This window comes from Orcinus orca, chromosome 8, assembly GCF_937001465.1.
Source record: "Orcinus orca chromosome 8, mOrcOrc1.1, whole genome shotgun sequence".
Lineage (NCBI taxonomy): Eukaryota > Metazoa > Chordata > Mammalia > Artiodactyla > Delphinidae > Orcinus > Orcinus orca.
The window spans coordinates 108,672,347-108,693,780 of record NC_064566.1 but is presented as its reverse complement, the minus strand read 5'-3'; the positions used below and the strand labels follow the sequence as shown (position 1 = coordinate 108,693,780).

Sequence of the window (21,434 nt, the reverse complement as noted above, 5' to 3'; positions counted from 1 at the left end):
TAGGCCGCCGAGCCTCCGGCGGAGTGCGCGCTGTGCATGCGCGCCGGGAGAGGGCCGCTCGGCTTTCCCGCAGTTGACATGGCGACCAGGGCTTCCTTCCGGATCTCCGGCCAGATGTCCCGTAAAATTCAGAACTAAAGATGTCCTTTCTGAATGCCTTGTTTTGCTTTTCCTTTATTTAGTTCGGTAAACGGTAGGCCGCCACCCACACTCGAATGTGTACACCTTCGATGCTGTCTGATGGGTAAACGCGGCCCTTTGACACGCACAAGAAATGCCGCTTGACAGGGGAAAGAGGTGACAATTACAAAAAAGTATACTGCCTCAGATTCTCTTCAGAGTGTCCCCTTTTAGGGAGACGGGACAACATTAGATTTAGCTCTTGACCCCCCAGTTCTGAGGAAAAGCTGAAAACGACCCCCGACCTCGGCTGCGTGGGTGGGTTTGGGCCCGCCTCACCCTTTGCGCATGCGGCGGAAGGCCCTGCTGATTGGCCAGCGGACGGACCGGCGGGGCGCGGTAATTGGTTGGTGCGAACCCCGTGTCCCCTTGAGCCCGCTGGGTCTTCTCGGCGCGCGCGCCGGAGCAGCTTTGAAAGTTGAGGCGAGCGGCGGTCATGGCGGCTTGGCGGGACCTGGCGAGCGCCCTGCAGCCCTGGTGCCCGCTGGACCTCAGTCCAGGTGAGGACGCGGCCGGGGCCTGCGGGCTGCGGGGGGTGCTGGGGAGGGGTCGCGCCGGGCAGCGGCGTTGGCGCTTCTCCGCGGGCTCCTTCCGCTCTGTGCTCCTGCTTCTCGGCCTTGCCTCCGGTTCTGCGCGGACAGCCCCGCAGGTGCCGAGGCTTCGGCAGCGCGTCTGTTTGTTGGGCCGGGCCGACTTCCTGAACTTGAGGCCCAGGGGTGCGGCTGGCGTCCCCGGGCGCCCATCCTCCCTGAAGGGCAGGAGGTGCCCCCCTCCCCCACCTCCAGTCTCTGGTGGCGGCGGCCCCTCGTCCCAGCCTCGCCCGCCGCTTCCCGAGGCTGCGGTCCAACCCGCGCCCTCGCTGTGGCCCGTCTTGGCGCTTGGGGCACCTCCTGCCCTTTCTGGCGCCAGCACTTCCATCCCGACCCGGTCCCACACCCCTTCCGGGACCACCTTGAAAAGGCCAGCGTGACCCGCCGGGTCTCTGACCCTTCAGTGGTTCCCTCGGCTTCCTGAGTTACCACAGCCTCTGTTTGCGGCGAGAGCCTTCACCTGTCCCTGCGGGTGCTCTTTTTCCAGAGCTGAGCTCTGGAGTCGGACCTGGGGCCGGTGCCTTGGTCCGCCGCTGAGCACCCGAGCCTCGCGGGCCTCGGTCGCTTGTGTCAAATGGGGGTTCTAAGATCTACTTTGCGGGCGTTCGTGAAGATTGATTTAATACCTGCACCTGCTGTTAACAAAACAAACTTGGGTCCACTTGGCCCGTGCGCGGCAAGGCCAATCTGCTGACCCCCGGTTGTGGTGAAGCAAAGTGCAGCCTTCATTGCAGGAACCGACAAGGCGTCCAGGCAGCTTGTGCTTAAAAGACCCCAACTCCCCAAAGGCTTTCAGGGGAAGAGTTTAAAGACAGGGTGAGGGAGGAGAGTTGAAGGGTGTGTGATCACCTGGTGAATATTCTTCTGATTGGTTGGTTGGTGGTGAGGTAGTCAGGGGTCAGCAGCATCAGCCTGGTTCCAACCCGTCTACCGCGCTTGTGGACAGCAGTTGATTTCTCCCACCTGTTGGGGGGGTGTTTCAGTGTCTGCAAAACGGCTCAAAGGACATGGCTCAGACTAGTATCTGTAGTCCTTGAGGAGGAACTAAAGGTCCTTGACTTTGTTTATTGGCTAATTATTATTTTGCTTTGCTTGACTGATTTTCTCTCTTTCTGCATTTTCTCAGTTTTCTCATTAAGTTTATCCTTTGACTCAAGTTGTTCTGCAGACAAAGGCAGGCGGAGCGCATGGGGGGAGGGGCTGTTCTGGGAAGGCCCCTAGGGACCGGCCGCATTGTACTACCTGCTGAGTAAGTGCTGATAACAACTCACCCTTCACAGCTGAGCTCAGTGCTGTTACGATGGTGTTGGTTTCTAAACAGGTGATACTTTGTTTCCTTTTGTGCTTTGTTATGGGGTCCTCTCTGCCTGGGATGCCCTTCTCGGTGTCTCTTTCCCTGGTAACCCCCACGTGTTGGAGCAGCTGAAGGATCGTCTTCCTTCCCACCTCTGCCCCCTGCCTCCCCCAGGAATAGTCTCCATCTGCTCTCTACTGTTGTACTGTCTACTACGGCTTTAACACCTATCCATTGTAGACGTGATAATAGCTGTCATTTGTTGAATATATTGATTTTCTGATTCCAGATCTTTTATCACTGGGACTTCGTAGTTTCGATTCAGAAATGAGGTCAGAAATATGGGTGTGCATTTAAAAATATGCATAGAAAATAAGTGGGAGAATGTATGAGAGAAGAAGGCAAGAAAAGATGCAAGAACATTTTTAGGAAGCTGATTGTATTTGTTAGGAGATCAGTTAGGGAAGAGTGAATGAATAATTAAAGCATGTTAAATAGTCATTTGCCTCAGCTGTCCCTTTGTGTTCTACACTTTATTTGGGTTTATTAACTTGATTGTAAGACTTTCACAAAGGGATAGCTAAGGCAACCTTTTATTAACCTTCTCTTCTCCAGATTGAACATACGGGAAGGCTGGATCATCCCCCAAACTGTTACATCTGAAAAGTGTTTTCCTTCTTGATATTTTTAGATGATGACCAACCTAATAGCCAGCTGTCAGTTAATGATTAAAAAAAGATGTTCTAACCTCTTCTGCTTCCTTCTAATTCTGCCTCACCTGTATGGTATAGTTAAATGTGAGTTGTGACTAGTAAACTTTTCTCTTCATGAATGTACTCAGCCTCTAAAGCTTATTGGTCTTTCTTATTATAGAACATTTGTTGACTTCATTGCATTTTCCCACTAGAATGGGTGGGCACAGTATGGGAACTGGAATTCACGGAAACTGAGCCTCTGGATCCCACCATAGAAGCAGAGATCGTGCAGACCGGACTGAGCGCATTCACAAATCTCTATGACAGTCTTTTAACTTTTGCTGCTGGGGAGCATGGACCTACAGAGGTAAAAAAAAAAAAAAATCAAGCTAGCCATTTAGTTGTCAGAAGTGGAAGATAAAAGGCCCTATTATCATCTAAAGCTTAGTCTTTTTAGTGTATAGTTCAGAAGGAGTATGATAAAGAGTGGCATAAAGAATGTGGTTCATTTATTGGGGTAGCCTCATAGCTTTCCTTCCAGAGGTTCAAGGTATTAATCTGTGATTCTTTTTCAAGTCATGACCACTGTTTACAACAGCAAATTAAAGGAAAAGAATAAAGGCCAAGGCAAGGAGGGAAAGCAGATAAACCAAATAGGAAAAGTTGGCCAAGGACAATGCAACAACAATTCGGGCATGCCTTAAGTTTAGGAAAGCTGGATATAAAACTGAAAAGGGATGAGTTGAATTAAAAATGGAAAAAAGAGTTCCTTTAAATACTGAGTTCTACCTATTACTGTTTAGATCATTAACTGCTTTTCAAAAACTGAGGGACTCTAAAGCAGAACAAAGAATACTTAGATATTAACATCTCTGAAAGATCTAAATTGCCAAAAATATTTCAGTTAGAGGTTTCATGTAGCTGTTCAAAAATTAAATCATCCTGTTAAACATTCATTAAGCGTAATGCTGAGTACTGCATGAAGTACCTCAGCAGGTAACATGATGGTTAAGGTAAAGAGCCTCCCCCTACCTGGGGGAGAGGGGAGAATTAAGCACTGGCTCTTGGGGGGCCCACTTGCGTTGCACTGGCCAGGCATGTCCAGCGACCACATCCGCAGGCATGGAGAAGCACCAGGCCACCAGAGTCTGCATTGTAAAAACTGCTCTAGGACAGGTTAGATGCCATCTCATAGGGGCATAGAAAAGGGAGCGTGGTGAGATTGGGTGGGTCCCAGAAAGAAAGTAGCTAGCTGGAGGCAAGTCTTCACAAATGGATAGAATGTTGACTGCAGTAATGCGAGTCCTAGGGTAGCCTACGGAGGGATCATCACAGTGCGGATGTGCAACGGGTGCCGAGGGGATGGGGGCAGGGCGGGGCACACAGGACTGAGCTGTAAGTGGGGACCACAGTGGGGTTCGAGGGTGAGGTGTTTGTGGTATACAAGGTTCAGGTCTAAGCATCATACATAGATTAACCCACTCATTCTCACATCCAGCTCTCGGAGGAAGAGGTTCTAGTGAGCAGTAGACTAAGGGACTTGAAGAGATCTGTTTCAGACGGATGTTCTTGACCGAAGATGGACTGAAGTGGGAATTGCTACACGCAGGGAGGTCCCTGGGGACAGTACAGCTGACCCTTGAACAACATGGGTTTGAACTGCACAGGCCCACTTACCTGCAGAGTTTTTCAGTAGTAACTACAGGACTCCACGATTCCAGTTGTTTGAGTCTGTGGATGCAGAACCATGGATGTGGAGGAACTGTGTCTGTAGAGGGCCGGCTATGAATTCCACAAGGACTTTCGACTTGCCCTGTGTTGTTCAACAGCCAACTGTTCAACTGTGTTTTGCTCATCTGTTTTTTTAAATGTGTGTTACGGCATGGTCTGGAGTTACGGTTGTGGAAATTGGGGAGGAGGGCTAACAACTAGGGCCTTTTTTTCAGATGGAGTTAATAGAGTTTTGTGAACTTAGCTTTTATCAGGTATGAAATGCTGCAGAGGTGATTGGGTCCCCCAGGGTCACAGTTACAGGTGAGTGGAGTGGAGCTGAGATGGCCTTAGGGATGAGGATGTAACATTTCTTCCAGAAGCTTCATGGTGAAGGAAAGAGGAGAGTTTTCCCTGTCTTTTCAGGGAAGCAGTATATACAAGGTCTGATTTCTTGAACTTTTGTGAGCTTATGTTTTTTTAAAGTAGCCCAGAATAAACCATATTTAGTTCCTGCTATGTTTGGTTTATACAAATAACCTATTTCCTGTTCACATGTTTAATAGGAGAAAGCATAGAACAGTGATAAAATTAATAAGATTGTGGTTTATGCTCTAGGGTTTATTTCCTGTCTTACCTAGGCTATTTCTGAAATCTCTTGAGGGAGACACTTCACGGTATTTCCTCTCCTGCTCCCATTGCCCATAGAACATTTCAATTTAAATAAGTTGCTCTGATTTCTTCAGTTAGTAATTTGAGTGATAAATGAATTGGGGTACATTTGACATACATGGAGAGTAACTTGTTTGCATAATTACTGATATAGGGTGCCCCCATAGTCTTGGTGTAGCTTTTAGGTATAGTAATTTCAGAAATATATGTGCTTCAAACTTACCCAAAGTTATTTTGAAAGGTTAATTAAGTTTTTTTTATAGTTATTTATCTTTGTAATTTTTTTGTTTTGTTTTGGTCACACCATGCAGCTTGTGGGATCTTAGTTCCCCAACCAGGGATCGAACCCAGGCACTCAGCAGTGAAAGCGTGGAGTCGTCACACCTGGACCGCCAGGGAATTCCCCTTGTAATTTTGAATAATACACTTTTAAATTTTGTTTTAGTCCCTGTGAAATGACAAACATTTACAATTAGGAGCCAGAATGGTCTGTTCCCTTTTTTATAGGGCACTAAAAGTACTCAGAAAAATCAGATAATAGGAGATTTTCCCATTTCTCTAATTATTGGCTCTTATGGTTTGCCCCTCCCCCAGAGCATTTGGACCTTCTTCATGGAGAACAGCATTTCCCACAACGCGCTGATGGCCTTGTTCCATCACTTCGTTCAGACGGTCCTTAAGAAAAACGTCAGTGCCCAGCAGCGGGAATTTGGCCTTCATGCCGCTGGGCTTTATTTTCTGCTGCTGGAAGTACCAGGTACAGTATGTGTGTTTGGTGTGATAGGACAGGGCTTTTAGTTTTTAATTTGTCTACATTGTTTTGTACTTGTACTTTGTTTCCTCACTGGGAGGCTAGGTGAGAGGGAATCTGTGAAGCACGTGGCATGTTACAGGTGTTCCAGAAAGCTCTCCTGTTTAACTGTAAATGTGTTTTCTGATGTTGTTATGCTGGGTTTGTAACCTAATACAAGCAGTCTGAGAGGGGTAAGGCTGGAGGGGGTGTTTCAGAGCTCCACTCTGACCCACCCCACCCAGCATACCATTCCGATACTGCCCTGCCTTCTGACACCCTGTCCAGGCTGAGAAAAGTGCTGGGGGCGGGGGAGAGGGAACTGTTGTCTCCCCCGCTTGGGTGTGGACAGTAGTTGGGACTGTTCTCATCCAATAGGCCAGAGCACAGTTAGTAAGGCTGAGGAAGGAAGCACGGGGGAGGGGTGTCTCTGTGATGCTCCCCCTGCTTCCTTCGGGTGGGAGCCATGAAGGAGTCCCTCCTCCCCACTCACCCCAGCCCAGGGCAGGAGAGGGTGGGGCGCAGAGGGAGCTGCAGCTTGGGACCTTGAGTTCATGTGGAAGAGAATCAGGGTCAGCCGCCTTGCAGCTCGACGTTGCTCATGTCAGCGCGTTCATAGTAGATGTTAAAGGCCTATTCCATATGACTTGGGAATTAGTGAAGAGATATGTAAAGCCTGGAACACTGATTTGTTTTACTGTTAATGCTCCCATCATGACTTGAAATAATAAGCTCCCAAAGAACTCACTTACTAAGCGATATCTCAGGTGTAACTGGGCTCTTAGCAAAGTGGTGGCCTTGGAAACCCAGTTTCACTCTTCTTTTCCTTGCTGGGTGCAGCGCCTTCCGATTAAGGTTGAGATTCAGCCCAGAGCTGAGGGCTGGCTGTTACTCGTAGGGCCACTTGCAGCTTTCCAGCAAGTCGTACTTCTGCCAGTTACCTTCTGTGTTTAAATGTTTCTGGATTATGGTTGGGGTGCTGTTGATACTTAATATTTGATCATGGTTTGTTCTTTTTCAAGATCCCTTGCATTTCCATATGAATTTTAGGATTTGTGCGTCAACTTCTTTCCAAAAAGCTGGGGTTTTGACGGGTTGCATTGACTCTGTAGATCAGTGTGGGGAGTGTTGCTGTCTTAGCAGTGTTCAGTCTTCCAATCCGTGAACATGGACGTCTTTCCATTTATTTAGGGCTTTCATTGGTTTTGATGATGTTTTGTAGTTTTTTGTTTGTTCGTTTGTTTTGCGGTACGCGTGCCTCTCATTGTTGTGGCCTCTCCCGCTGCGGGGCACAGGCTCCGGACATGCAGGCTCAGCGGCCATGGCTCACGGGCCCAGCGGCTCTGTGGCATGTGGGATCTTCCCAGACCGGGGCACGAACCCGCGTCCCCTGCATTGGCAGGCGGACTCTCAACCACTGCGCCACCAGGGAAGCCCCTGTTTTGTAGTTTTCAGGGTACAAAACTCTTGCACGTCCTTGGTTAAATTTATTCCTAAGTATTTTATTCTTTTCTGCGCTATAGTAGATGAACTTGTTTTCTTAATTTAATTTTCCAATTGTTTACTGGTGGTGTATAGAAGTACAGTTTATCTTTTTTATTGAAGTATAGTTGATTTCCAATTTTATGTTATATTTAGTGTTATATATATACATACACACACACACACCCGTTCTTTTTTATTTTCTTTTCCATTATGGTTTATCACAGGATATTGAATATAGTTCTCTGTGCTGTACACTAGGACCTCATTGTTTATCCATCCTGTATATAACAGTTTGCATTTCCTAACCCCAAACTCCCAATCCATCCCTCCCCCACCCAACCCAGGCCCCCTGCATTGGGAGCATGGCATCTTACTCACTGGACCACCAGGGAAGTCCCTTGGCTATGATTTTTGATAATTGATCTTGTACCCTGAAACTTGGCGGAACTCATTTACTGGTTCCAATAGGATTTTTTATATATAAGATCATGTCATCTGTGAATAGACATAATTTTCCTTATTCCTTTCCTGTCTGGGTGCTTTTTATTTCTTTTTCTTGCCTCGTTGCCCTGGCTAACAGCTCCAGTCCACTGTTGAATAGGAGTGGGGAGTTGGGCATCTTCTTCCCGATCTCAGGAGGAAAGCTTTCAGTCTTTTGCCCTTAAGTATGATGCCCCCGGGGGTGTTTTGAGGATGGCCTTTATCAGGTTATTATTCCTAGTTTGTTGAGTGTTTTACTATGAATGGGTATTAGATTTTGTCATTTGCTTTTGTGCATCTGTAAGGTGATCATGTGGTTTTTGTTCTTCATTCTAGTGATATATTCATTGATTATTTTCATATGTTAAGCCAGTTTTGCATGACCTTGGTCATAGTGTTTAATCTGTTGCCAGATTCAGTTAGATAATATTTTATTGAATATTTTTGCATCTGTATTGATAAGGGATTTTTTTTTTTTTTTTTTTTGATGCCTTCATCTGGTTTGGGTTTCAGGGCAATACCAGTCTCATGGAATGAGTTGGGTAGTGTTCTTGCCTACTCTGTATTTTGGAAGTTTGTGAAGAATTGGTTGTTTTTCTTACTCACATTTTTGGTGGAATTCACTAGAGAAGCCATCTGGGCCTGGAGTTTTCGTTGAAAGAAGTGTTTTGTTTGTAGAATCTGTAGTGATATGTCCTCTTTTAGTCGTGATGTTGGTAATCTGCATTTCTTTTTTTCCTTCATCAGTTTAGATAGAGATTTATTGATTGATTTGATCATTTCAAAGAACCCATTTTTGCTGTTATTGATTATACTCTATTGTTCCTTTTCTATTTCAGTGATTTTGGTCTTATCTCTTATTGCCTTCTTATTTAGGGTTTAATTTGTTCTTATTCTAACTTCTTAAGATCTTTATTCTCACTTTTCTTTGTTTCTAATATACGTAATATTGTAAATTTCCTTCTATATATACTACTCTATCTGCATCCCACAGATTTTGATAATCTGTTCATTACCATTCAGGCCAAAGCAGTTTTCTGATTTTTCTTGTGATTTCTTTTTACACCTCTGAGGTATTTAGTAGTGTGTTTAATTTCCAAATATTTGAGGAATTTCCTGAAATGTTGTAATTGCTTTCTATTTTATTTATGTTGAGATCAGAGCACATACTTTATATGACTACAGTACTTTTAAATTGCTGACTTTTTGTTTTTGTTTTAAATGGCTTGGCACAAGGTCTGACTTGGTAAATCTTGTGTTTGCCCTTGAACGGAATGTGCATTCTGCCTTTGGGGGACCTCTTTTCTGTCAAAGTTGAGTAGGTTGCTGCGGTTGTTCAGGTCTTCTGTATCCTTTCTGATAGTATGTTTATTTGTTCTCTCAGTTACTGAGAAGAGCATTGAAATCTCCAAGTATAGTTTTAACTTACCTGTTTCTCCTTTCAAGTCTGCCAATTTTAAAGGCAGGTATTTTGAAAGTCTGCTGGTTACAAACATATTTGTGATTGCGTGTGTCCCCTTTGGTGTTATGTCGCTCTTTGTCTGGTTATGTTCATCGTGCTGAAATCTACTTTGATCTTAAAATGGCCTTTCTCGTTATCATGTGACTTGTCCTAGGTTGGCACACCCTTTCTCATGATTTACATGTGACATGTCTTCACATTTGTAATTAAACAGTGTTGTAGACTGCCCATCACTGGGTTTCATCCTCTCAACAATCTTTGCCTTTTTATGGGACATTTAGACAATTTAGATAATTGATTATCAATATGGTTGGGTTCCTGCCCTCTTGGTATTTATTTTCTGTTTGTTCCATCTGTTTTTTGTTCCATTTTCCCCTCTTCCTGCCCTTTTTCGATTGGGTATTTTTTTAGTATTCCATGTTATCTCCCCTTTTGGCCTATTAACTATACTTATTTGTGTGTGTATGTTTTAAGTGCTTGCTTTGGGTGTACGATAAGTACTTTAATAGTCTGTCTTCCGATAATCTACTTATTTATAGATAACGTAAAGCCTTAAGACAGTGTGCTTTCCTTTCTCCCCTCCTGTTTGTGCTGTTGTAGTTATACGTTGAATTTCTGTGTTGTAAACCACACAATTTATTCATAACATTTTTCTCTGAATTATCTTTTAAATAATTTTTTTAGAAAATGAAAAAATAAATGTCTTTTCTTTTTAAAAGATTTCATCTCACGTAATTTTCTTTTGGCCTGAAGAACTCTCTTTGACTCTTCTCATGCTGTGCATCTGTTAGCCATCGACCGTCTTGGATTTTGATTCCATGAAAGTATCTTTCACCTTCCAGAATGTTTTTGCTGAATATAGAATTCTAGGTTGACAGATTTTTTTCTTTCAGTGCTTTTTGGGTGTTATTTCATTGTCTTCTGGTTTACTTCACTTCTGATGAGCAGTCTGCATGACTCTTATCATTGCTGTTCTGTGTGTTTTTGTCTTTTTTTTTTTTTGGCGTGGTTACCTTGAAGATTTTCTCTATTAGTTTGTTTTGATTTGATTAGATTATTAGGTTTGATTTGATTAGATTATCTACCCTTTGGTGGGATTTCCTTTGTGTTCATCATAGTTTGGTTCATTGAGCTTCTTGGGTCTGTGAATTTGTAGTTTTTAACATATTTGGAAAATTTCCAGTTATTATTCCTTCAGGTATTTTCTTCCCTCTCTTTTTTATGGGATTCCAATTACTCGTATGTTAGATTGCTTGATATTCTCCCATGGGTCCCAGGGCCTTTATTAATTTCTTTTTGTTTCTGTGCTTCTGTTTCTTAAAGTTCACATGCCTTTGTTCCTGTAGCATCTCATCAGCTGTTGAGATCACCCAGTGACGTTTTCTTTTTCAGATCCAGAAGTTCCATTTGATTCTTTAAAATATTTTCATTTCTTGCTTTGTTTGCTACTGTTTAATTCTTGAGCTTATTTATAATATCTGCCCTACGGTTCTTCTCTGCTTGCTCTGTCATTTCTTGGACTGTTTCTAGTGACGATTCTCTTCTCACCACAGGGCACGTTTTCCTCTCTCTGGATGCCCAGTACGTTTTTTATTTTTTCTTTTGGTACGCGGGCCTCTCACTGCTGTGGCCTCTCCCGTTGCGGAGTACAGGCTCCGGATGCGCAGGCTCAGCGGCCATGGCTCATGGGCCCAGCCGCTCCGTGGCATGTGGGATCTTCCCAGACCAGGGCACGAACCCGTGTCCCCTGCATCGGCAGGTGGACGCTCGACCACTGCGCCACCAGGGAAGCCCCGCCCAGTACCTTTTTATTGGATGCTGGACATTTTGAATGTGAAGTTTTTGAGTGTCTTGGTTTTGTTGTTTTCCTTTAAGTAGTGTTTAAGTATGTTTTGATAGGCAGCTATTGGTGCATTAACTTGGTCCTTTTGAGGCTTGTTTGAAAGCTTTGTTGGGGCAGATGTAAAGTAGCCTTTACTCTGGAGCTAGTTTAGCCCTGCTGTTAAGGTGTATTTCTCTCCGAGTGTGTCGTGAATGTTCCAGGTCACTGTGGCTGGCTGGGGCTCCGACGTATCTCTCCCCTGTGTGCATTCCGAAAACTATCCATCTCCCACCTGCTTGGAGGTTTTCTTTGCCCACCATCATGGATTTCGCCCCATGCGTCCTACCTAAGGTCAGCCCTGTGCAGACTTCTCAGCACTGTCTTCATGTGGCTTCCTCGTTTCCAGTGCTCTGCTCCATACATTCCAGCCACCCTGCCTTCCTGACACTGATCCTTGTATTCCTGACTTAGTAAGTCCATCAGAGTGTGCTTGGGTTCATCATTTTTCTGCTGTTGTCCAGACATTGCCTCCAGACACAGAATCGGGTCAATTTTAGGGTTTATCTCACTGGTTTCCCTTTTCTCGGGGATTGTGTGGCTAGGCTACCTCTTGCTCTGGGTCTTAGATGGTCACTTTGTAGATTTCTGTCCAGTTGTATAGTTGTTTATGGCAGGAGGAAAAGTGTAAAACCACTTACTCCGTTACAGCCAGCTACGGAAATCTCATTGTTTATTTATGATGAGGCCTGTTGCTCACTGCCTAGGGCTGAAGTTGAATGGAACTTTTTTGCTAAAGGTTCACTGTTATTCAAAGTTAAGGAAAAGTCTGGTTTTGCTTTTTAATTTTTGGTTGTTGTTACAGATGTATTTCAAGACAATTAAACCTACCCTGCTTACTCTTTATTCTTTTTGAATAGGCAGTATAGCCAACCAAGTTTTCCACCCAGTGATGTTTGACAAATGTATTCAGATTCTAAAGAAGAGCTGGCCTCAGGAATCCAGCTTGAATCCGAAAAGAAAGAAAGAACAACCAAAGAATGCTCAGGCCAACCCAAGGGAGAGTAGGAAGAGAGGAAGGCCCCCCAGGAAAGAGGAGATGGAGGTAAGAGGGAGTGGAATCGTGAAGCATATCTGATTTACTTAAGAATTTATATTAAGGTAGGGTTTCAGGGGTCACGATTATACCAAAGCCCTAGCGTGCCGTCCGCCATCCCTCCCGTAGGACTTGCAGTCGCCTCATGTACCGCTGAGCGTATGTTCCCCTTACCATCTTCCCAACCTCCCCATCATCTCTCTCCCGCCTTGTTCCCAGATGCGCTCACCACAGGCCAACAGGTGTGTTTGCCACATTATTTTATTGTCATTAGAGATGGTGGTCGAAGTATCCTGAGGACTCTCGTCCATAGAACATAATAGAATAACATTAATTCCTAATTTTTATGTGACTAGGTAGGGTGGTAGAGGTTCATTGACACCAGAACTTCTACGAAACCCAAGAAATCTCACTGACGTGTAAGTATAGAACTAGAAACTGTGGTAGCTTCCATCTGGTCCAGTGGCTAGCAGCTGCGGCTGTGGAGACCCCAAGCAGTCGAGGCACCTGGTCAGCGACCCAGCGCCCACCTGGAGTTTCACTACCCTTGACTGGGTACATTGAAACCAGTCGGGACAAACTGTTAGGCAGTACTACACAGTCAGCTGTACATTTCTTCATAATCTAGATGGATGAAGTGATTGAAGAACAAGAGGATGAAGAGAATATTTTTTTTTCTTCCCGAGACCTTTGTCAAATTCGAAATGCCATCTTTCACGTCTTGAAGAATTTTTTAAGGCTTCTGCTCAAGTTTTCCCTGAAAGAAAAGCCACAATGTATACAGAATTGTGTAGAGGTAAGTGAGAATTCCAGGAACCTTGGGCAAGTTCAAAGAGCGAGGACACGGGCTAATACTTAAAGAGTGGGAAAAACCAGGCCTTTTCTTGGTCTCTGTTTTCCAGGTCTTCGTTGCATTGACTAATTTTGAACCAGTTCACGAATTTCATGTTACACAAGCCAGGTGAGCCATTAAATCTTCCAGTGCTAACATTTAATTATGGTACAATGAGTTTTGCTCCGTCAGAAGCCTTAATGCCATTTTACCCTAATTGGCACACAGGTAGAATTTATTCATTTAGATATAGCTTATAGGGTTAGGAGCTATTCCAAGTGAAATCACATCCATTAACTAATCTTTTGCTTTTTTTTTTTTTAGAAACCTTAACCAAGCAAAATACATACCAGAACTGGCCTATCATGGATTGTATTTGCTGTGCTCCCCAATTCACAGAGAAGGAGATAAGGTAAGGGAGACAGGACCCCACTGAGTTACTGGTTGAAGTGAAAGCATGCGGGTCGTGGGATGCTGGAAGCTTTTGATGTGATGCCGTGTGAACTCACTAGGTCATTGTCATGACTTGAGGACGTTTGTATAATGAAAATCATCCCCATCACTACGTGGTGCCCACTGTTCATTCCAGGCTTATATCCAAGTACCTGGTGGCCACAGGAAGTTCTTGTTGGGTTAAGGCATAAAGAATGGTTCCAGTGTGACCTGGGTAGAGGAAAAGATAAGCTACTGAGCATTACTTTTTTTTTTTTAAAATAAATTTATTTGTTTTATTTATTATTTTTGGTTGTGTTGGGTCTGTTGCTGCACGCGGGCTTTCTCTAGTTGCGGTGAGCGGGGGCTACTGTTCGTTGTGGTGCACGGGCTTCTCATGGTGTGGCTTCTCTTGTTGTGGAGCACGGGCTCTAGGCGCGCGGGCTTCGGTAGTTGTGGCTCGCGAGCTCTAAAGTGCAGTCTCAGTAGTTGTGGCTCACGGGCTTAGTTGCTCCGTGGCATGTGGGATCTTCCTGGACCAGGGCTCGAACCCGTGTTCCCTGCATTGGCAGCTGGATTCTTAACCACTGCACCACCAGGGAAGCCCCCTGAGCATTACTTTTACAGAAGTATTTACCAAACTCTTCTGAGAAGAAGAGTTAGACAGTCACAGACTTCCCAGTTTCCCTCAGCAGTTCCCGTGTGCCCCTGTATTTCTGTTAGTGTTTGTGTTTTAGTGGATGATTGTGCAAACACGCTTCTGGTTAGCATTCATATATGGATTTGCCCCCAGTGACCTTCGAAGCCCTGCAGCTCTGGACACTGGAGTTAACGGCTTTTTAAGCAGTAGGGTGTTACTAAACCTGGATGTTGTTAATGAAACAGGAGTTTGCAAAAAACATGACGGACCAAGGTCCTGTGCTTTTGGTGGCTGCGATACACCAAGTTTCCAGGGGCAACGATGTGTGAATGAGAAGGCCCTGGGCACTCAGGGCTCTGCATTTTGTCCAGACTTGGGCCTCACCCCTCACTGCCTCTATGTCCTCCTGTGAGGCCTCGGTTTCCTCATCTGGACAAAGAGGGTGAAAGGCTTCCCTTCCTCGTGGATTTCTGAGGAGGATTACAGGGAAGAACGCCTCTGTACAATGCCTGCTGTTTAGAAAACGCCCCATATTTCGTTATTATGTCATTGTCACTTCTCTGTTTGAAATATGGATGTGATAGCATTCACAGTAAAACATAATTCCTGAGCCCTTTTTAACATTTTAGGAGATAAGGAGGTTGGGAAATTATCCTTTCAGGCAACAGTGTCTCTAAGGACATGGTGTTCTTCATTGTGAAAGTGCTGCCCTGATGCTGGGCGACATTGGCTGTGGCCTGACCTTTAATTACTTGACTTCGGACAACTCACCTTGGGAGTCTTTTATTATGTATAAAGTAGAGATTATAGTAAAAGTATTAACAAAATGGAAAAGCCTTGCTGACCTCGTGGAGTTGAGAGGTTTCAGAGAAAGTGTGGTCAGATCTAGTAACACGTGGACGTGCTTAATGCAATACCTGTCACATATTTGGTTTCCAGTAAATTGTTTTATCTACTGGATGAATGAATTAAGTAGCTGAGTAAGTGATGTGTGATGGTATATTGGAAGGTGCTCTGTAAGCTTCAGGTGTAATACAGGTGTAAAGAATCATCACTTTCCTCTTTTCTGTAAGGGCTAATCAGTAGCATCCTTTGCCCTTCGTAAGTTACAGCTAATTCTCTATAGTCCCTAACTTCTGGGCTGGAGTGCGAGAGGCCGAGCAGAGAAGCCAGCTGGAGTTCCTATCATTATCTGTACGCAGCACTTTCACACTGCTGCGTTGTGCACGTATTGATACCTGGTCATCGTCCAGGAAGTGCATCCTTAGTGTTGAAGCAAAACCTGTGTCAGCCTCATTTAACTTCAGGTCCTTGAAGTGGTTCACTGTGGTCTGCATCACGGTCTCCAAGGCCCTGGGATTCTCTGTCATGCCTTAAACTGAATTTTCTTTTCTCTTCCAGGTTATCAGATGTGTTTTCCATCGAATGCTCTATGTAATATTAATGTTAGAAGTGGGCAAAGGCTCCCATCACGCCCCCCTTGCCATCACTTCTCCGGCCATCAGTGGTAAAAACCAGGCAGTCCAGTTTGTCAGGTGAAACACACACAGCTCGGATCTTTACCCTCTGTCCCTCTCCCTCAGTCTTCTGGGCCCTGTACTAACCAGGATTTCTGACACCTCTAGAAACTAAGAAATGTCTGGGCTGTTTGTGGTTCAGGGTTCAAAATAAAGCACTTGGTAGCTCATCTGATTTGTGTGGTCTGGGGTGTTGTTGCGGGGATGAGGGGTCTGCAGTTTGTGGGCCAGCCTGTGAAGTCAGCTCTGAGTTCTGACAGCGGCCTTAGTGTTAGCCGCTCCAAGTCTGCCTCCGCCTTTTCTTTTTCTCTCTCCTCTTAGTCTCCATCTTTTTGTTCCTTGTCACTTTTTTTTTTTTTTTAACTTCTTTAACAATAATTGATAGACTAATTCTCCCCTCAAGAGTCACTTAGCTTCACTTGTGAAGTCCTGTGTCTGGGCTTTACTGGGGAAGACATGTTTGCTGTGTCCTCGGCTTTTCTTTTCTTCTGTTAACTGGCTACTCGGCAGCAGCATGGAGGTGGTGGGAAGAAGGGGAAGATGTGTATGTGAGAGTGTGTACATACCTGGAAGCAGCCGCGGTGCGTGCTGTGGGTGCAGGCGTGGGGTGTGGATGCTTCAGTCCAGGTGCAGGCTGCTGTCTGATCCTTGAGCGAGTGTCTCGTTAAGGACTTTTAAACATTAAATAACTAAGATGTTTTAAGTAGAAACACTCATTTTAGTTCTTCCATGAGTTCATGATATCACAAATTGCAGTAATGTTCCTATAATGATGCAAGGAAACTTAACACTGAAAATGGGTCCAATCTGGGCATTATAATAGTTTCTTTTGGGGTTACAGTTTGGAGAGGTACTGTTAGAAATGCATTTCACTGAGCTACCACTAGGTGGTACTGTGTCTCAGTCTATCCTCTACCTCAAAAGGATATATTTCAGCCTTAATATGAAACGTCATAGGCAGTCCAAGGGCCCTGTGAGGACTGCACCCCTGCCCCTCCCTGACTGGCTGGCTGCTCACAGCAGCTCGGAGAGCACCTGGGGCGTGGTGACTGGTGTTCTGTTGTGACACTTTGTCTTTACAATCCATGCAGTCACAATGCTTGCAGTATAGGGGTAGATTGTTTTTAATAGGATTTTGAAAAGGTAGAAATTTCTCTATTTTTGAGAACAGATTCAAGGAAAATTGCTACTTTATTGTCATTATAGGTGTATTACAAACCGTGGCTGTTTCTTTTATAGCTCACTTGTGGATGAACTAAAAGAAAGTATGTTTCCAGTCCTTCGTGTCTTACTCCAGCACATCTGTGTCAAGGTACTGTTTGCTTTAATGAGGGTGTATAAATACACATGAAGGTAAACATGCGTGTGTGTTCTTGGAAATGAGTCTACATCATTACTAAACGTTGTTTTGTTTAGTATATTCACTAGGTGTTCCCCTGTAGTGTGGTTTTTGGGGGAAAACAACTTTTTATTTTGGAAAATTTCAAATAGAAATAGAAATAGAATAGTGTGACGAACACTGTCTTCAGTGATTTTGTATAAGCTGTAACTCCTCCAGCACATACGCACGCTGGATTTTTCTTTTGAAGCAGATTTCATCATACGCTTTCAGACATAAATATTTCATGTCTCTCTAAAGAATAAGAACTCGTTAAAAACATAACCACAAAATATTAACACACCTAAAAAATTCACAGTAATTCCTTAGTATTGTCCAGTATCTGGTCAGTGTTTACATTTCTACTATTGTCTCATAAATTTTTATAACAGTTTGGACAGATGATTCTTTACCTGAACTCTATGGACCCTAGGGGTCCGTAAACTCTTTGAAATTAGGCGCTGAGGAGTGGGCGTACAGGTTTCTTATAGGCTATTTTCCCAAGGGGTCTGAGACCTAGAACTGGTTAGTCATTTCTGTAACATGTAAACGCTCGGCACTGTCGCCGAGCCAGGCGCACTCAGCGATCGTCCGATCGCACTACTACATGCGTCTCCGTCGTCCTGCTTTGGGTACTGGCTGGGCAGCTTCTCAGGGTCTGTGTTTCAGGTGGTCGATAAATCCGAGTACCGGACCAGTGCAGCTCAGTCCCTGGTCCAGCTGCTCAGCAAGCTTCCTTGTGCGGAATATGCTTCTTTCGTGGCCTGGCTTTATGGATATTCACGAAATGCCAAGGTAGGAGCTACATCTGCGTGAAATTGTGGCTCCTGGCTCTGCAACCTTCTAGTGACGGCTAGATCTGAAGATCTGTTTCTGAAGATTAGTTTTCTTTATCTCTGACGGAGATGTGTGCGATTTTGCTTTACCAGATCCCGTACCGGGTGTTCACTCTTGATGTTGTCTTGGCTCTGCTGGAACTGCCTGAACGAGAGGTGGACGGCACGCTGCCCCCAGAGCATCAGAAGTTCCTGAAGCATAAGTTCTTGGTGCAGGAAATCATGTTTGCCCGCTGTGTAGACAAGGCTCCGACTGTGCGCAGCAAGGCACTGTCCAGTTTTGCGCACTGCCTGGAGTTCTCTGCTACAGCTGCGTCAGAGAGCGTCCTGGAACTTCTGGTGAACAGTGAGTGTGCCGAGCACCATGAGGCCGGGTCTGGCTCCTGCTGGTCCAGAAGCTGTGGTGGCAGAAATAGTAGGTGTGCTGTGATAGACTGGGACCCTCAGAGACCCTTTCAGTAGGTTTTACTGTCGAATGACTTCTTAGACGAGCCTTACTAAGCAGTTAACGTATTCTCGACCTCAGGCTAAGGTGGTTGGCCGCTGTCACTATTCCTTTGCGTCGTTGGTATTGGCTGTATTGGGTCTGATGACCAGTTTAATGCACAGCCAAGGAGAACACTGAACTGTCAGCATTTAGACTCTGTCTTGTCTTCAGGCCTAATTATCTGGGTTTTGATTCCTCTGTAAATATTTATGTATGGTTTTTGATACTAAGACTTTTCTCTCTTATCTACTTGCTTGCTTTTAGCTCCTGCAGTTTCAGGAATAGAGAGCCACCATGACGCTTCACTGAAAAATTCATCAGGTAATGAAATGGGTCAATATATTGTCAGATATTGAATAATTGTCCTTTTAATTAAAGGACTTGCTGAATATTTGAATGTTTTTTTCTATCTCCATATTACCTGTTTTAATACTGCACTTTTTTTCTTCATCAAAGAAATTGAAATTCATTTCAGTAATGATGTGTAGTAACTTAAACGTGGAATATGCCATGCTTATATTACTTAAAGGTATAACAAGTTTTTACTGTACTGACTGGGCTTTTTTAACATTTATTTTTAAGCTTTTTCCTATCAGAGGCAGACATTTAACCCTTCTGGAGGCTCAGAGGTGATCAATATAGACAACGGTGGTGAAACAGCTGGATATAGGGGTATGTCAGATTTTATCCCTATCAGATGAGTAATAACTATTGGATTTCAGACAACTGTAAGTAGAGCCTCAAAACCTTGGAATTTTTTTCTGACTAATTCACCCTCAGGAATTGGAACTTTTTTTCCCTTAAAAGTAGAATAATTTTTATTTTATATCTTTAATCGATGTCTTTGCACTATACTGTATTTCATTTTAAGGTAAAGAATAAGCTACATTTCCTTTGTCGTGTACTGAAACCCAGTATTTCTGTCACACTTAAGAGAATGTTAGCAAATATTTTATTTCCTTAGTGAAGTCCATTGTTCTGAACACTTGGGCTTGCTGGCCAGAAAGGACCAGTTACTAGGAAAGGTGCAGTAGAAATTAAATTTGTGTTTGGAGAAGAGTCATCACGGAAGAGGGGAAAAGATAAACGGTACTATGGTACTCACCCTTGTGTCTATTTTTTATTCCTTATTACTTTTTCCACCTGGCATCTTGACTCTGATTAAGCCATCCCAGAATCCATTTTTAATACGTGGTAGGGAACTGTGAGCCCAAGCTTCCATTGAAAAAGTTCAGAATTTAGATAATTTCTCTTCACCAGCAGTATGAACTGTTCTTTAATGGGTCATACACATCGTGTGGAGTGGTTATAGGGTGCTCTCTCCCGTGGATCCCAGCACGGGATTCTGAACACAAATGATGCCTGTTCTCTTTCAGTGACTTAGGGAAGCCAGAATAATCTGGGATGGTAAAGTGTCAGTGTGATTCGGGAGGGAAGAAACACACCTGGGCTAGGTAGTAGGTAGACCTGGAGCTACTCTCAGATTCTGTTTCTGTCTAACTGTATGGTCTTGAGAAAGTCACTTACTTTTCTGGGCTTTTCCTTCACTTATACTACGACATAGCGTAATGCAGTAGGGGAAAAACTACATTAGAAATGAGGGGCAATCTGAATTCTTATCCCAACACTGCTACTAAAGAGCTGCATGACCCAAGACATGGGAGTCAGCAGAACTCCCTGCCTGCTTGTCACTTCTGATCCTAACACCTTCCCTGTCTTTCACAAAGGGCTGTTGTCAGGTTTATAGAAATTATGTTTAGAGAAGTGACTTCAAAAGAAAAAAGAGGGAACATTTGCAGAGGATAAGTGATATAATGAGATTTATTAGTTTATTCGATAAACATGTTTGTGGTCCCTCCCAATCTGCAAGGCATTGCAGGTACAGACTGTGACAAAACATAGTTCCATCTCTTAAGGAGCAGTGGGAGAGGCAGGTATGTGTGTACGTAAAATCGTAATATTGTGAGATGGATGCTGAAGCACATGTGAAGTGCCATGAGGATCATTACTTATCATTGCAGCCTGGAAGATTACGTTTAAATGACTAGATATTAGCATGTTTTACTCAAATTCAGAGCAATAACTCTATGTATAAACAGATTCCCTAAAATATGTAAAGAAATTTAATCTGGAAAAATGTCTGGTTTAATTCCAGTCTGAGCAAGTTACAGATTCACTCTTGCACAGACACTTGCGAACACTATTGAGTTGTACTGATTTAACGATGCTTCCAAAGTATAAAAATTTGCCAGATGTATAGCGACCATGTTCCCATCTTACTGTTTGTTGTTTTTTTAATAAATGTATTTATTTTATTTATTTATTTTTGGCTGCATTGGGTCTTCGTTGCTGCATGCAGGCTTTCTCTAGTTGGCAGTGAGTGGGGGCTACTCTTCGTTGCGGTGCGCGGGCTTCTCTTTGCAGTGGCTTCTCCTGTTGCAGAGCATCGGCTCTAGGTGCATGGGCTTCAGTAGTTGTGGCTCGCGGGCTCTAGAGCGCAGGCTCAGTAGTTGTGGCACACAGGCTTAGTTGTTCCACAGCATGTGGGCTCTTCCCAGACCAGGGCTCGAGCCTGTGTCCCCTGCATTGGCAGGTGTATTCTTAACCACTGCGCCACCAGGGAAGTCCCCTATCTTACTTTTGATAAACTAAAGTGACTTTTTTTGGGGGGTGGGGGTGGGGCTGTGTTGGGTCTTTGTTGCTGCACGCTGGCTTTCTCTAGTTGTGTCAAGCGGGGGCTACTCTTCGTTGCGGTGCGTGGGCTTCTTGTTTCAGTGGCTTCTCTTGTTGCAGAGTACAGGCTCTAGGCACACAGGCCCTAGAGTGTGCGGCTTCAGTAGTTGTGGCGTGTGGGCTCGGTAGTTGTGGCGTGTGGGCTCTAGAGCGCAGCCTCAGTAGTTGTGGCGCATGGGCTTAGTTGCTCTGCGGCATGTGAGATCTTCCTGGACCAGGGATTGTACCCGTGTCCCCTGCATTGGCAGGTGGATTCTTAACTACTGCGCCACCAGGGAAGTCCCTAAAGTGACATATTATTGGTAT

At 44.4% G+C, this 21,434-nt stretch overlaps 1 protein-coding gene across 5 annotated transcripts in view; it reads left to right on the top strand.

Annotated features, from left to right (window-relative positions):
* Positions 1 to 163: 163 nt before the first annotated feature.
* NCAPD3 (non-SMC condensin II complex subunit D3) overlaps positions 164 to 21,434 on the top strand; it is a 58,025-nt gene continuing 36,754 nt past the window's right edge. The window contains exons 1-13 of one of the 5 annotated variants that reach the window (XM_049714304.1): positions 164 to 680; positions 2,972 to 3,126; positions 5,736 to 5,898; positions 12,098 to 12,282; positions 12,902 to 13,069; positions 13,176 to 13,234; positions 13,430 to 13,517; positions 15,579 to 15,712; positions 16,934 to 17,006; positions 17,742 to 17,867; positions 18,002 to 18,254; positions 18,660 to 18,716; positions 18,978 to 19,067. In XM_049714304.1, the coding sequence (XP_049570261.1) occupies positions 617 to 680; positions 2,972 to 3,126; positions 5,736 to 5,898; positions 12,098 to 12,282; positions 12,902 to 13,069; positions 13,176 to 13,234; positions 13,430 to 13,517; positions 15,579 to 15,712; positions 16,934 to 17,006; positions 17,742 to 17,867; positions 18,002 to 18,254; positions 18,660 to 18,716; positions 18,978 to 19,067 (1,615 nt within the window). In that variant the 5' untranslated portion in view covers positions 164 to 616. Of the gene's footprint in view, positions 681 to 708; positions 5,899 to 12,097; positions 12,283 to 12,901; positions 13,070 to 13,175; positions 13,235 to 13,429; positions 13,518 to 15,578; positions 15,713 to 16,933; positions 17,007 to 17,741; positions 17,868 to 18,001; positions 18,255 to 18,659; positions 18,717 to 18,977; positions 19,068 to 21,434 lie in introns of those variants that run through there. The other 4 variants (XM_004280514.4, XM_049714305.1, XM_049714307.1 and 1 more) reach the window with 4 other exon arrangements.